This window comes from Amia ocellicauda, chromosome 15, assembly GCF_036373705.1.
Source record: "Amia ocellicauda isolate fAmiCal2 chromosome 15, fAmiCal2.hap1, whole genome shotgun sequence".
Lineage (NCBI taxonomy): Eukaryota > Metazoa > Chordata > Actinopteri > Amiiformes > Amiidae > Amia > Amia ocellicauda.
Window position 1 is genome coordinate 23,904,024 of NC_089864.1, and position 16,967 is coordinate 23,920,990.

A 16,967-nucleotide genomic window follows, 5' to 3' on the forward strand; every position below is an offset into this window, starting at 1 on the left:
TGACAACTCACAATGAAAGGATGAAGAATAGAAAACGGCTGGTCAATGCCTCATTGGAGACATCAGAGTTTAAAAATAAAAAAATAAGTCCCCAATTCCATATTATGTGGGCTGTAAAGTTATGGTGGGAAAATACTTTTAAAAGTGTAAAACAATACTTTTTATTTTAAATCATTTAAATCCTCCAGGTTAACATCTGAAGTATTTTCCAAAATCAAAAAAGTAAGCTACATTAATAAAGCAAAATGTACTGGGGAAAAAAGGTAAAAAGGTGCCATTTATAGTTTAATTCTTAATTAACAATTAACTCAAATAAGTAACGGATGCGTGTAAGAGAATCAGGGCTGGTGCTCAAATGTTAGAGAGTGAAAGGGCACCCCTGTAAGGTCATGGTTTCCATTTAATATTTAGAGAAATTTTAATCTTGATAGAAACATGTTACACAAGAGAATGAAGAGAACAGACATCTCTTCTCTAATTGGAAAAACTAAAAACGAATCTGAAGGGTTTCTTTGTGGTGGCTCATTTGGACTGCTTGACATTTAAAGATCAGAGATGGAGCCGGCATCACCACACTGAAAGAAGCCTTGACTTCACCATCCCTAACCACACTACTGCAGTCCTGGCTAAGGATGCAATTTCATCAGTTTCTGATCTTCCAGAAGGTTTTAATTTGATTATTAATGCAGACCAGGCTGAGGTTAACTGGAACTACCATTCACACTTTATATCACTACTATTTTTGAATCTAAAAGATGGATAGGTTAGACACTTTCAAACATAACTTATTAGTGAATACTTTCAACCCACCTGGGATTGGGGTTATCACTACACAGTGTTACCTCAGTTTAAAAGGATGGCTTAGCTTTCCATTAGTCCCAAACTGTTTATTTCTTAGCCTTTAAAATTAAAATCAGTGCCTCTCAATCTGCTCCTATGTTAAGAATTTTGAACATTGCATGAGGTACTCTGTCATGACTTTTTAGACAAACAGGTTTCATTCGATATTTCTAACTTGATGAGTTCTTGACCAGCTCTATCTGTTGAAATCTGAACACTAGTTAAATTATTAAAATTACTTAAAACCAGTAAATCCACCAGACACATAAACAATATTTATTCTTCCTCTCACAAAGCTTATGGAAGTTACAGTCTATTCAAAGAATGCTGAAGGTGGTCTACTCTGAAGTAACCTCTGGCCCTGATTATGTCTATGCAAACACACAGGCTGTGATGCTTCCCTTACCTATCGTGTCTGCTTTACTAAACCGTCTTGTTACAACATTGTCCATGTTGCCATCCTCACATAGCTTCAGTTCTGTGAGATAGACCTCCACTTTGCAGTGCTTCACAAACATACCCTGTTCAACCACCTGCGAAGAGAATATATATTCACACATGAATCATTTGGGGAGGTGGAGAAAAAATACCTAACAAAAACTAATTTGCAAGTACTTTAAGTTCCCATAAACACATTTCAATGTCCTTAACACTGTTAAATAAGTAATACAAAATTAATTAAAAGTAGGCATGCATTTGTATTAAAGCATTGCAAAGCTGTTAAAATACATATATTACAAAGCTGAAGCAGTCATAACAAAACCAGATGTTCAGTTTGAATAATTTGCATATACAATGACAAACGGCATACTAACCATTTATTCACAATACTGTTCAACAGAAGTAAACTATGTTAACAAAAACAAAAAATCTATTGTCTGAATCCGTGCTCTTGAAAAAAGCAAATAAAAATAAAAAAATAGATCAAAATTATGTTTTGTTTCTTCCTGAAGGTGCACATTTCTTGATTCTGTAACTCAATTTAATTTTTCTATTTCAAAATGATGTAGAAGAAATTGGTTCAAATTTCCCTATTACTAACGAGTTCTCAACCTTTCAGTCTAAAGCAATCCCTTGATATATAAAGGCTGGAGGCTCTTAATTTAGCAACACCGAATGCAGACAGCTGTAGGGTTCCATTCCATTTATTTCAACCCTCCCGTACTACAGGCCTGTACATTTAAGAGATGATTTAACAAATTAAAACAAATACCAAATTGAAACCGGCTACACAATAGCTGACTGATCTACGAAGATAAAAACTAAACTGATTAAAAATAAAACAACAAAAATGACAAAAACCCCTTTAACTCTGTTCTTTTCTTCTCAAACCTGACGCTGATTTCAGTTTGACCTCGGCTGTTGTCCCCCCCAACCAAAAAATAAAAAACAAGGCTGCTCATTTCATTTAGATCAAATTGATCAGACCCCAAAGAAGGAATAAAAGATAAATGCGCTGAGAGTCACCTGTGTTTACAAGAACCAAGAATGAAAAATAAAATACACCTCCATGGTATCTGGTAGATTACTCCTTGTAGCCTTTCTGTCATCTAGACTGCTCTGAAAATAGAAACATAGCAGCTATCCGATACCCCTGACATACATGGCAAAAGGGGAGGATCACATTGAAATGGAAAAAAGAGAAACAGCTACATTAAATGCACAGCAGCCATATTGCCATGTTTGCACACTCTAGAAAACTCAGTGGCATTTTCTCTTTTCTCTATATGTTGAGACAATATTTCCTGAAATTAATTTAAATTAGATGTTTTTAAAAAGAGAGGAATCTTGTCTGTACCACACCAGCTTTAAGCATGATTACAGGCTTGCTAATCCCAGCAGGATAAGTAGGTCTAAACTGAATCAGAACTGTGAAGCATTATAATAGAAACAGTCAGAGGGAGGGAATGAAAAACTGCACTCACCAATGTGGTTAGCTCATTTTGTGATTGTCTGCTTTTTAAATAAATGTAATAAGATGTCCTGTATCAATTTGGTAAATTGGGTTGTCATGGTGGAAAATCCTAGCTGGAATACTACATTATTGAAAAACATGGCTTTCATTTAACAAGCTACTATACAGAATGCAATTATATAAATGCATATATAATTCAAATGATAAAGTTTAGGTAATTGTTTTACATGTAATGGCACCCTCTAGGATTCATAATAAATAAATAAATACATACATACATACATATATATATATACATACATACATGCAAACCCCCCCCATTTACTCGAGTGAAATGTAATACCCTTACTTAGAACGAACCAAAGGTCTGATTTTAGTTTTGACATGCTTTTCATTTTTAAGTCTGGGCTGCAATTCTAGTATAGTGCTCCCTCTAATGGCAACACAGAATGAACACCGCTACAATCATTTCTGCAAATGTGCCACTTGGTTCTGTGACAGAAAGGTTGGTTTTGGAAAAGTGGAGTAATACTAAAATATTAATTGTACAGCATAATATAGCTGAAATGTTAATAAAACTGTATGAAATGCACCTCTTTCCATATTAATAAGCTTTAATACCTGAAAATATATAGTCTCTACGTCTTCACTGGCATGTATGCTCAGTTCTGTTAAATTAAAAGAAAAGAAGGTCCTTGAACACACAATTAGCCTCACAAAGAACACATGTATTTCACTTAAGTTCACAGTCTCTCAGGTGGAGAGACAACATTAGAGAGACTTCTAACGCAGTTCAATTCACTTCCTGAGATAAGGGCTCTGTTCCTATTGCAGTCACACACAGCCAAACAAAGCCTGTGTAAATACGCACACTTTCCTTCAGACACACTCCAAGAACCCGATGAGGATAACTTCACTGAAGGTCTCTCACAGCTTTAAAATACATCAAAAACAATCGCTCTATTGATAGCGTGAATGGTATCTGAATGGAGGGAACAGGAATGAAAGGAATATACAGAGAATAGAAAAGTTTAAGAGGCCTTTTTGTTGTTTTATAATAAAACGTATTCAACACTGTAGAAAAAACTACTTATTTACCTCTGTAGGCCTGTTTAATGTCTCTTAATCTTGACACATATGGCTAGCGACTGATAAGGTGGTTTATGAGTCAGAAAAGGACAAGTAAAGAAACGTTACTGAACCCTGGGCTTTAGAAAGAAATTAAATGTTCAGTTGAACTGTACCTTGCGTGCTATTGGCTCCTGACTCTCGGTCAACCCATACCAGCTGACGAGCTTATTCCACCCGTCCGTGGGGACCAGGATGTAGTCCAGCTCATCGATGAGGTGTTCCTTGAGGGCGAGGGAGTCACCATCTGCTCCAGACAGGGACAAGCGTCAGTTCTCAGCAAGCTCTCTGGACAAGTATGAGGCTGAAGGCATTATTCAACACTGATTGAGGCAGTAGCAGAGTGCAATCAAAGACAAAACTTAACTGATGACCTTGTTTGACTTGCCCAAGACCGAGAGGAGAAAGCAACTACATTATCTGAACCATGTAAGAGGGACAGCACAAGACAGAGGAATACAAAGTCAAATTGAGCACTGTGTGTGTGTGCACTGATTGCTTATATCTTGTATGAAAGATTTTATGAACAAATTCTACAGTTTGAGCTGATGTGCTACATACTGTTTGACCAAAGCATTTTCCTTAAAATACACAAAATAGTGCACAATTATGGCAGAAAATTTGAAGAACAAATTGAACTGTGCTTGTTATTACAGTATCCAGTGTGCAGGAAGACAGAACTTACCTTTGAGGAGTCCTGAATTATCAACCGGTCCAGGGTACACATTCTGGTCTCCCATCTGGTATTTGTCCCAGCTGTCAAAGCCGACATATTTCTTCCACTGCTTGAACCAGCGACTATCTACCAAGTACCTGAAAACATGACAAGAAGATTTCCTAAGCTTACCAGCCCATGAGGCTCTCCGATCATACAGCTTCAAACTGTTTGACACCTCTGTCTTTGTCTACAACATTCCCCCAAAACACTGATTTCCTAAAGTGAGTGACAGCTATTTCACAGAGCAGCGGCCAACCCATGCGGTCACAAGCAGATAAAGCTTCATTCTAAACATTGATTACTTCCAGCACCGTAGACATTGATCCGATCATGACATCCGTCCGAGCAAGAATATCATTACCCACTATGACTTTAGATTTTTTTTTGGAAACTGCTTCATAGAACGCCTTTAAATTGGGATATCTTCAGCAGCAATCTACCTTCTAGATGTATGCTGCTGAATCCTGAGTAAAATACTTGGTTCTGTTCTGACCTCAGATATTTTATTTAAAGTAATTTCCTTACAATAATTCCATATTAGTGAAATAAGGATTCTGATTTGGTTTAAATGGGAACATCTTCTAAATGATCACAAACACAAGAACAGTTTCACTGAAAAGCACAATACGTGAACACTGAGAGTAACTCCTGCTCCACAAAAAGGAGGGATACAAAGCAAGTATCTGAGGAAAAGGATGTTAGATAGTTTATTTTTACAATTCACATCTGATTCATCATTAAATTAATGCCATGGCTTCTAGAATGAGTTTAATTCCCTCTATGCTAATAGTGCTGCTATACATTATAGACATAAACATGCCAACTTTTACTGCTGATCTGGACACAGAGGAATGCTGGCTTTTGTGACGGACAATGAGATAATCACAATCAATACTACTTTAGTTACTGATCAAATGTGTTGGTCTTTTGCAGTGATTTAACTGTGCTTTTCCAGGTCTGCAGTTTCCAAGAAAACAGATTTCCCAATCCCTCTTCTTTTCCAAGCCCCAACACGTCTTCATGCCATTAAAGTGGCTGGAAAGAGCAGCTGATATAAACATTACAGTCCACGCTGCCTTGCCAAGTAACTGTATGAGAGAGCAGTGCATGTCCACCTAGAGTACATAACTGGAACACAAATAAACCCACATAGTTTGGGAAAGCTTAGATCCCTGCATTTTCCTCTGAGCTGTTATTAACCCAGATTGTATTATGTAAAAGTTTGTGCACTATACAATCTTTTTCTCTGTTTGAAAACTGGATTAACTTCACACAGATGACAGTCTGATGTGTCCTTTTAAATAGTGATATGTTTTACTTATAAAATCACAGGTATCAATTTAAACCCCCCTAAATAATCTTTTTACATTTAATACCCTAAAAAGGAATGCATAGGATATTTTACAATTTAAAGCCATAAGAGACAACATTGGTCAATTTACTGCAGATCTCCCACATCCTAGAAGTTTCTTTAAAATACGTTTGATAATCAGCTTCTACGGCCTTTTCAATAAGGTGTACTATGTTTTTTAATTTAAATTGCCAGCATCTAGCAGCATCAAGTTAGTAGATGTGAGGACAAGCTATTCAATTTTAATAATAGGTTACATTGCACAAGCTGTGCTCAGAATGAAATCAATAAACGTTCAGCTTTCACTCTGCGTTCAAGAAGCCAATCAGTAAATGTGGCTGTGAATACTTTGTTGTTGATGCAGTGGATTAGGTTTTCATTTAATCTTATTTGAAGCCTGTAGCTCACACTAGAATGAAGCTCGACTACTTGCAATATTACCATTTATTGAAAGTCTCCAAGGTCTCCCAAGTTTTACAGGCAGCTTGGATAAATTTAAGGCTTCTTATCAGATTTCAACATATTTCATGCAATGTGTACAACAGAGGTATTGTGTTCATGCACATGGTTTAAGGTTTACAGTAGATCTTTAAAGGGCGGATCCATTTAAACCTCACTGTCCAAATATGAATTGGGTAATGTCTCCTGATTCAAGAGTTTCATGCTAATTTAAAATATTTTGTTTTTCACACATTCAAAAGTTATTCCCTGACTAGAAACTAGGCCTTGCTGAAAGAATAATACAATTTAGCAGTGAACGTCTTTCTGGAAAAAGAGAGACTTACTGCCACCCAAATACTGCCAAAAAACATTTAAAATCTAAATATATTCTTCTGCACTAATTTCGGACATATTTTAATTCTAACAGATAGTGTTTTGTAAAGGCTCATTATAGCCATCGTATTAAGATGGCTACTAGGCAGGTTGTGTATTAAAAGGTGATCAAAAATAAATAAACACTGCGGGAAATAATAGAAAACTTAAAAGTATGTTTAGAATATTTTGGGAAAATATAGCAGTACTTTGTATACTACAAACAGTAAAATAACTCAGGGGTTACAGTGTCTGACATAATGATATGTGGCTGAAAATAAACTAGTATTAGTGTTGTTGTGAGCCTAAACTGGGTGTAGTATTTCATGTTTGACCTAATAATAAGACTCCAGGGTTAGAGCTCAGACAGTGAATTACTCTTCCTGCTCCTTTGAGAAGTTCCTCAGAGGATAATAAGAAACATCATAACATTCACTAACAGCCAAGGTAATGCAGATATTAAAAGGCTGTATTATGTTGTATATTATTCAATCATGAAGAAGCAGCAGCAGCACATACTGCAGTTGTCAAAAACACTATAACAGCAGTAATGAAAAACGACAGTAATGCCTATATGCCTAATAATGCCGTGTTCTCTTTCATTCATAGTATTGCTTCTCCTGACACATTTTTCATTGACAAGCTGCATTTGAATAACGGGATTAAGATATGCATGAGGAAACAAGTCGAACGTGTGCAACACATTTCATACACGGAGTTAAAAAGATATATATGCCTTGTGGAAAAAAAAAACTATTCAACACAGGTTCTTAATGACAATAAACTGAGACGAAGACACCTGTCAGGTAGCAGCACAAAAACACCTTGTAATTCAGTAGATTTCGCGTTGCTCAACAATGAATGGCCAGCAGCAGCCCAGTGATCAATCGAGCAGGAGGGAAAGAATCAGATATCGACACCTGCGTCACGGACAGACGTTTTCACAGCAAGAGACGCGTTTGTGCGGAGCTGTGACACTTGTGGATGCGACCGTGAGGATCTCCGACAGGTGCTCCCCACTCCTGCAGACGGGCGAGCTGCTTCACTTAGCACCTATTTTAATCTCCCGTCCCGTCTCCACTCACCCCAGCGGCCCAGCAGCCCCTCTGCGGGAGCACGGATCCACCCAGAGGCATTTCGACACCGAGCCTGACCAGCAGTGTGTAGCTGCTCTGCTGGCGTAAGCACCGGGCGAGCACCGCCGTACTACAGCACCAGTCTGAGGAATGTGTCACTGAGCTCAGCGGCCCGGGCCTGCCGGTTTCGGGTGCTGTTGTGCGGTTACAGTCACTGACACGCCCGGCTAACAGCGCCCACAAGGATTGCGACCCCCCCAGGGCTCTCTTACCAAGTGTCTCCCTTCCGAAGCTGCGTCTTTAACAGCGCCGCGATCTCCGCTCGCTGAGTTTCCAGATCAGCCGCTCCTCCCTCCGCCATCTTTCCCCAGCAGGGCCCGCTGCATCCTGGGAAGGCGAGCGTCAGTGGCGCTACGTCGGGACCAGGAGGCAGGGGGTCGCAGCCAATCAGCAGAGGCGCCTTGCAACTGTGGTGGCACTGGAGATGCATGGGGTTTGTTTTTCATTCAGGGGGACTCAGCTCTACCAACCCGCCACCCTAACTTGATATAACTCAAAGCTTAATGTTTTCCTCTTTCACAGACGGGTATTTGAATGGCATGCCAGGAGTTAAAGTCTAATGTAGTAGATACATGAAAATACATCCGCCTGGAAGGCACCTCCAGTTACCCTGCACTTGTTAGTGTGTAGATAAGGGCTAGCAAGAGTAACCAGTCGACGAGTGTATCGCTGCTGCTGCAGATAGAGACTTGCCCCACCTAGTGCGAGGGAAAGGCATTACAAGAGGATAGATAAAGCAGCGCACTTTGTAAAGCTTTTATGCAGTATTATTTTACCCACCTTTATTGACAACAAATAAACTGCACGGTTAAACTGTAAGTTATGTACAGTTAGACCAAAAACAACCAAACAACAAACTGCACAAATATGCATACCTCAACACTGAAAACAGGATTGTGTTGTTATTCTACGTGGCATTGATTGAACAAGGTGCTGAAAGCATTCTTTAGAAATGTTGGCCCATATTGATAGGATAGCATCTTGCAGTTGATGGAGATTTGTGGGATGCACATCCAGGGCATGAAGCTCCCGTTCCACCACATCCCAAAGATGCTCTATTGGGTTGAGATCTGGTGACTGTGGGGGCCAGTTTAGTACAGTGAACTCATTGTCATGTTCAAGAAACCAATTTGAAATGATTCGACCTTTGTGACATGGTGCATTATCCTGCTGGAAGTAGCCATCAGAGGATGGGTACATGGTGGTCATAAAGGGATGGACATGGTCAGAAACAATGCTCAGGTAGGCCGTGGCATTTAAACGATGCCCAATTGGCACTAAGGGGCCTAAAGTGTGCCAAGAAAACATCCCCCACACCATTACACCACCACCACCAGCCTGCACAGTGGTAACAAGGCATGATGGATCCATGTTCTCATTCTGTTTACGCCAAATTCTGACTCTACCATCTGAATGTCTCAACAGAAATCGAGACTCATCAGACCAGGCAACATTTTTCCAGTCTTCAACTGTCCAATTTTGGTGAGCTTGTGCAAATTGTAGCCTCTTTTTCCTATTTGTAGTGGAGATGAGTGGTACCCGGTGGGGTCTTCTGCTGTTGTAGCCCATCCGCCTCTAGGTTGTACGTGTTGTGGCTTCACAAATGCTTTGCTGCATACCTCGGTTGTAACGAGTGGTTATTTCAGTCAAAGTTGCTCTTCTATCAGCTTGAATCAGTCGGCCCATTCTCCTCTGACCTCTAGCATCAACAAGGCATTTTCGCCCACAGGACTGCCGCATACTGGATGTTTTTCCCTTTTCACACCATTCTTTGTAAACCCTAGAAATGGTTGTGCATGAAAATCCCAGTAACTGAGCAGATTGTGAAATACTCAGACTGGCCCGTCTGGCACCAACAACCATGCCACGCTCAAAATTGCTTAAATCACCTTTCTTTCCCATTCAGACATTCAGTTTGGAGTTCAGGAGATTGTCTTGACCAGGACCACACTCCTAAATGCATTGAAGCAACTGCCATGTGATTGGTTTGCATTTGCATTGCATTAATGAGAAATTGAACAGGTGTTCCTAATAATCCTTTAGGTGAGTGTATATATATATATTTATTTTTTATTATTTTTTTAAGGATTTCCAAACATTAATTTTACTTAAGTCACTTAACCAGGATAAGTTCTGTCAGTCAACGTGGAAATTATTAACCATCAATCAGTAGAAGTGAAAATAAAGGTTGTGAAGAATTGCAGGCAACATCCTCATGACCACAGGAGTGTGTATTGGAGGCGGCCGTGTGAGATCCAGGGTGACAGTCAGCTTAGCCAGAAGTAAGAGGACTGGAGAAACAGAGGACTAGAGGAGCTCGCCCTCCAGGCCACCACAAGGATTCCTACACAACGTCTGGACAGTTATAAATACGTTCAATTTCACTCTCTCTAGTTGTCCATCTGCCCCCCATATTGTTTTGGAACACATAGCAATAGAAATATGACACAGAAACTGCAGATGTAATGCTATATCTTTATGAGTTTATAAATATATTTGTATATCTGCTTTTGTTATACACATTTCATACAGATTTCTAATTGCAGAAACCAATCACAATTTCTGGATTTCACAGAGCAAATGTTTAACAAATACACTTGGGGCCTTTCAAACATTGTATATGAAAAGGCAAGACGACAGACAATTAATAGAAAGATGTCTACTTTTCTAACTTAGGAGGCACTCATGCAACTCATCTGAATAGAATTAACATGTCTTCAGTGTAATTATAATTGGTGAAGACAATTGACAAAATTGTTACTTTATTTTTTATAAAACAATCCTTCACATCTTACATATCACGAGGCAAGCAAATGTGTACAGCAACTATGTTTTAATCATGAGTGACTCATATTCCTGCAGTTTAAAGAAAAGAGTAAATTGTCACATGGTACAGCATATTGATATAATCATTAAAACAGATTTACATTTATTTATAATTTCAGTTATACTTTTTATATGTGACGGCTATGAGCACTTTAGCAAATGCCTGTTATGCGGTTTTGCGCTACACTGTATCAAACTCCTTCATCACCTAATCTTCCTGAATTTTAACCCATATGTATTTTAACATAACAGTGCAAAAGAGATGCTGACATCTTGGATCCACAATGCAGCTCTTCAATATAATTCGCAGTAGTTCAGGTTCCTGTGCTTTTACGAAACTCCAGCAGTGTGCATATTAATCGTAACAACATCATTACTTTTACACTTTCAATTCTTTGTGGTAATTTAAATCAAGCCACTGCAGTAGAGAGTTGTGGAAAATGTATAAAGTAGTATAAAGTATAAAGTTTTTAGATAACATGAATAAAGCACTCATATTTTTCATTTTAAATAGTAACAGAAGAGGACCACATAGCCACAAATGGTCAAATGAATTAGACTAAAGCCCAACTAAAACTTAAAAAGGACTCCTAGGAAATGTTGCGCTTTATCGGTTTTTCTTATTTGTTAGACAGTGTTCATGTGATGTAAGGTCTGCAGAATATACTTTTGGGAAATCACTGGCAGAGGTAAATTATGTGCTCCAGAAACTCAGTGAAATGCTTCAGGCCTGTTGCTATAGCAAAGCTACATACAGGTTCTCACACAAAATAATTCGAGTTACTGAAGCAGTGCCAGATTTTTTTTCTTCTTTTTTCTCAAGAACTGACCATCATTAAATTGCTTTAAACACAGTAATTGTCAGTTTTCCGGTGTACATGTAGCTATTTCCGAACTTAATTTTAAGTTTCAGCTTTGTGTCAGATATCCTAGAAAAATTTGCTTGTGTATATCCCGCTCCATATTGATACATTTAATCTAAAAATACTGTTCATGGTTTAATTAAATCCAATACAAAATCTCTAACCGAGACAAAGCTGTCTTTAATGTAATCTATTCCAGGTTCCAGGTTTTGGTAACAGTTTGATTTTAATATGAAATGCTGTAAAGTAATGCGTTAGAACTATTACTATCTGTATGCAATCCACGCATGTAGTGTTTCTATCCTTACCAGCATCCTGATATACAAAACAATCCATTGTAGCATTGTAGCCGAGGCAAGCTTTTGAGTTTTCGTAGCTTTTTTTTTCGGAAATGTGTGCACTTTCCGTGAGTAAGTCCTGAATGCAGCCGAATGAAAGCTGTGACAAGGAGACTGACACACACACACACCCAGCTGAACAGAAAGGCACTGTGCAAGCCAGACCAACATCCTGCCAGTGAAAGGCGAGCTGGCCTAGGTGTGGAAGAGAAGGTCTTGGGAAACTGAAGACACTGGATTTGAATAAAAGATCGACCCATTCAGTCCATGCGGGTTTTCCTTTTAAGGTCTCAATTCACAGAGATTAAACTTGAATCAAGGAAGTACAGGGACTGGATTCTTCAGGAAAGTGTGAGGCCCCAACCTCGGTGCCAACAACATCAATCTTGCTCCCATCAACACTGGCCAAACCTGGAAACTAATAATTTCCAATCAAAAGAGCAACAGGCAAATACAGCGGACATTCTAAGCCAGGAAGAATTCTGTCCTGGCCTTTTAGCCTTTCAGCTTTCAAACCCAATAAATCTCCAGACAAAGCCAGCTCTTGGTGCACCAAGATTCACTGAGCTTTAAGAACCCAACGCTTGTGAAGTTAATATTCCTCTGGGAGGATTTAACCAGTAATCTGAGTCTTTTTTGTCCATTTTAATATGAATGTTTATGATTGCCCTTTTTATATATGTGCAATTGTAATACTCCCTTGTCTCAACACATAAAATAACAGCCAGTTTTGCACAACACAGGTTAGTAAAAATAAAATAAAAAAGACAATGAGAAAAATAATCAACTTCTTGAAACACGGAGAGATGGCAACATCAGTTACAGTAACACACTCAGGTAGTCTAGACTGGAATATGATCATAATTAACTTGCATTGATTCCTTCGACCCAATTTTATAGTGAGAATATTTTCTGTCTCTTTCATTTAGTGTATAGCCATATACAGCCATATATAGCTAGGTTTTTCCTATTCTGCCCACAAAAACCACAAGAGTATAAACTATAAATCGGTGTAAGGAAACAAAACATGGAACCTACGTGAAGATGCATTCAGTCCTTCATCAAAGGCAAACAGAAACAAGAATAAGTGCATGAAATGTATATTATAGTTCACCATTAATTTGTAGAAAAACAAAAACTGTAAAAAACAAAACCATAAAAAAGTTCAAAGTACCACAATCAAGCCTCCTTTTGACAACAAATCCATAGAGAGGTTGTAATTAATGTGCTTTTGCATATCCTCAAGTTATCTTTAGGTATATAAAAAAGCAAGATGAGATTAAAAAAAAAAAAAAACATGCCTACGTCAGTATATCTGTAAAAACCGATAGACAACAATCTGTCAACTTATCACTAAAAATTAGTGACTGGAAAGGTTATGACTTAAAGAAAGGACCGTAATCACAATTGATCTGCTTAAATCTAAAAGCTAAAAACAACAGTATCATACAACAACAGACATTTGTGTGAGAGTTAATCAAAAATAATACATGATCATGTTCTTTCAAGGCAAGTATCATCCAATAAATATGGAATATTAGGCGAATTGACAGCTTCTTTTACTTTATTTAGAATGTCTTACTTGATGCTTTTCCCCATTTAGGCTTACAGGTGCACAAAAAGTGGACTTTGTTATTCTGGGACGGTTCTCCTTGGATTGTTGTTTCCAGTATAACCTAATTGTTCCCTTGGAAACAGGACCTCTGCAATGATCCCAGAGACGTATGATAAGGAAGTAAGTTCTACAATTCTTTCAGAATATTATAGCTGATCTAGGATGTTCTAAAGACTGTGCCATACAGCTTCATTCTGCATAACAAAACACTAGTGTATAAGACACATAGGAGTATGTACCAAGTAAGAAACAAGGTGGCAAAAGTAATCCCTAAAAACAAATTCAAGTCACATATTATACTCACTAGGATGTAATGTGTCATCTTTATGCTCCTTTAAAGATAATATAAAATAATTTGGTTACATAAATCATGTTTTGAAAATCCCCTACATCTTCTTGCCCCTTTTGAAAATAATATGGGTCATATTCATAAAACACGACTAGTTTATCAAAAATGAACTTGATTATGGCATGTAGTGTACATGTTTCAGTCCATGCAAGAGTCCCTGGTTACACATATAGTTTCCTATTTTTAACAGTAAATATAGTTAGCCCTGCTGATATGACCCAAGTAACAGGACACCTGCAAAGATGCAGTTGTGTGAAATGTCAAAGATTGTTAATGCATATAAAACTATTATGAGGCATGCAAGCTTTCCCATACAAAGGAATAGCTGAACGGCACTTGTGAGCAGGGATCTCTATGTTGTAAACTCTGGTGTACTATAACTTGGTGTGTAACAAATGTAAAACAATTATTTTCTTATTAAAATAGTATCCTATAGTTTTGCAATTATGCCACATAACACTTTCAAGTCTTATGGCTCTTTCCTCCCCAAAAACAGAGCTTTTCTTTTCTAAATTAGATCTTTTTCATGTGTTTACAAAATATCCTGTTTTGTTTTGGAAATGCCTCATTGGATAATCCACAGCTTTGCAAACACACTGATGCCAAATCTCCCTTAGAAAATGGTGCAAATAGAGAACCTGGCCTTATATGAATGACTCCAGCAGTCACTCTGGAAAATGCTGCTACTGTTTAATAACCCATGTACTCTCCTCTTCTCTACAGCATGTTGCACGAGAGGAGACTGAGCTGGAAGTTGGCCAATCAAAATGCTGAAGTGCACAAGGAAGATGGGATGGGTGAAACACAAGGAAAGCAATCAATGGTTTGGAGGTGTAGCTGGAAGACTTTTTTAAAGGTTCCAGCAATAAGATACTGCAATCCCGGCACCAGTTTTACATTAGTTGGAGGCAGTGCCACATGACTTGCACAAAGCTTATGGATCTAAAAGAAGCAGCCTGGCATACATTCATGGGCAACTAGATTCATATGTAGATTTGTTGAATGGATGCGCATATCAAGCAAAGCAAAATTGGCCTCCTTCCTCTTTAATGATATAAGGTGCATGTTAAAGGGTTTCATATGTATCATTAGGGAGAGAAAGATAACTGTAGCCCCATTTCTTGGACAGAGAATAAAAGTGTCATCAGCAGCTAGTGAGTTGGGCACCTAGCATGATGTCATACTTAATGTAGTTACCAAGCCAGGTTTAATCACAGTGGTGTTGCCTTAGAGCAGCCGGGTGGCTTTGTTACAGGTGTACATGTCAGAGTCCATGCACTCTGAACTGGAGACTTCTCTCAGCGAATACCAGAGAGATGAGCAGAAGGAGGAGTCATCACTTTGACTTTCCTTGAACAATAATGAAAACACACGGTGGTGTTCTTGCTGAGAGATTAATCACGATCAGGGAGTTAATAAGCTATTAAATTGGATGGGCAGAGGTGCAGGACTTTCATCATCTTATCCTTTCCTTTTTCATTGATTTAAAGATAAATTTGAAATCTGCAACCGTTGTTTCCTTTTATATCCTCTTAATTTGTGATTCAGCTCCTCCCTATAACTCCAGCAACGAATGCTAGAGATGTGGGTACTGCACAGCTCTTGTCTGATCATGCTGCAGACAAAAGGGCCCTGTAAACCACAGTAGTTTTCATTTTGAAGGAAGCCAAATGAACTCCAACCTTGGAAGATGGCACTTAGCCAATAGCATGCTGTCCCTTGGTGATTAACATATTTGAATCAGCATTTCTAATATGGGAATCGCCAATGACAGAGCCCATATTCAAACCTGCGTTCGTTGGACTACAGGACTCAACCAGCACTCTGAGCAGAGATTTTAAATGATTGAGCCTTTCGGGAATCTATTTCTGTTTTGTCATTTGATTTTGTTTAGATTTTTTCTTTATGGGAGACATTAATCCAATGTTTTAAATGACAAGAGTCCACCAATCCTTTCTTCTTAACATACCAACCTACAGTTCTGGAGCCCAACCTCCAAATCCGTGGTAAACTTTCACACAAATGTCTGTACAGAGAGAAACAGAAATTCAAGCTAAGGATGTATAAAGTACTGTTGGTGTTCTTCATGTAATAACATATCTCTCTTAATCTAGAAGAATAAATATATAGCATGTTTCTTTTTAAATATTTGAAATGTTCCTCAAATTCAACAAAACAATACCACTTAAAGAAAACTTGCTCTCTCATTTTGAAAAACACATCAAGTGGTTTCCAATCACGATTCTTCCATGTCAGGTGAACTTCACTGGGGGACATTCGCAACATCTAACACAAACCAATGAATATCTAAAGGCACTGTAATGACTATAAAAAAATAGGAAGCCAACCCAGTGAAAAATGTAAAGAAAAACAAAACTGAAGACTTCCTTTTTTGAGATGATATTGTGCCCACAGTAAGCTTCCAACTCCGCTTGCAGCTTGCTCCACTAAAGTATCAGTAAATATAAAATTAATCAACAACAACGACAATCTGTATCTGACAACACAATAGTTAATACAAAACTTCACAGGTGTGGTACGTTGTTTTCTTCTTTCTTCGATTCTTTTTTTCTTTCTTTCTGCATATCTGGTTTTTGGATGTCAAGTTTGAGGTATTGAAGAAGTGGAAGCAGCCTTCTGCTTTATTCAGACCAGGAGGCTTTATTAGTTGTGGCTCTAGCAGTTGGACTCCTTTTCAGGGACAGGGAAGTACCCCTCTTTGGTGGGCTCCCCCTGCTGGTGTACACCCCCATCAGGTGCAAAGATGGCCAGAAGCTTCTCCTGCTCCTTCTTGGTCTTGGGGAGATCGTCAGAAGGTCTGATTAGCTGCTGGATGCGCTGTGTGGACAAATACCAAACAACTTCAGGGTTAAAGCAAGATTCTCAGAAGCGCCACAATGTTTACTATAGTACTAAAAAGAGCGCCATTGTTTTCTACATAATGCCTCGCCTTTTTTGGGAACTTGAAATTCCCCAGTGAAATTATGTCTGTGAGATTTAATCTAATCTCTGTGACAGTGACAGTTTCTCTATCTGTAGAAGAAACAACATTAATAACATATATCCACCATCCCC

At 38.4% G+C, this 16,967-nt stretch overlaps 2 protein-coding genes across 6 annotated transcripts in view; both read right to left on the reverse strand.

Moving 5' to 3' along the window:
* usp15 (ubiquitin specific peptidase 15) overlaps positions 1–8,346 on the reverse strand; it is a 31,250-nt gene extending 22,904 nt beyond the window's left edge. For 2 of the 5 annotated variants that reach the window (XM_066724279.1, XM_066724278.1), the window contains exons 1-4: positions 8,114–8,346; positions 4,569–4,696; positions 4,000–4,130; positions 1,247–1,373 (exon numbers count right to left, since the gene is read on the reverse strand). In XM_066724279.1, coding sequence (XP_066580376.1) covers positions 1,247–1,373; positions 4,000–4,130; positions 4,569–4,696; positions 8,114–8,331 — 604 coding nt within the window. In that variant the 5' untranslated portion in view covers positions 8,332–8,346. The other 3 variants (XM_066724280.1, XM_066724282.1, XM_066724281.1) reach the window with 3 other exon arrangements.
* A 4,666-nt stretch (positions 8,347–13,012) lies between these two features.
* slc6a13 (solute carrier family 6 member 13) overlaps positions 13,013–16,967 on the reverse strand; it is a 30,548-nt gene continuing 26,593 nt past the window's right edge. The window contains exon 15 of the mRNA XM_066724285.1: positions 13,013–16,730. Coding sequence (XP_066580382.1) covers positions 16,569–16,730 — 162 coding nt within the window. The 3' untranslated portion in view covers positions 13,013–16,568. The remainder of the gene's footprint in view (positions 16,731–16,967) is intronic.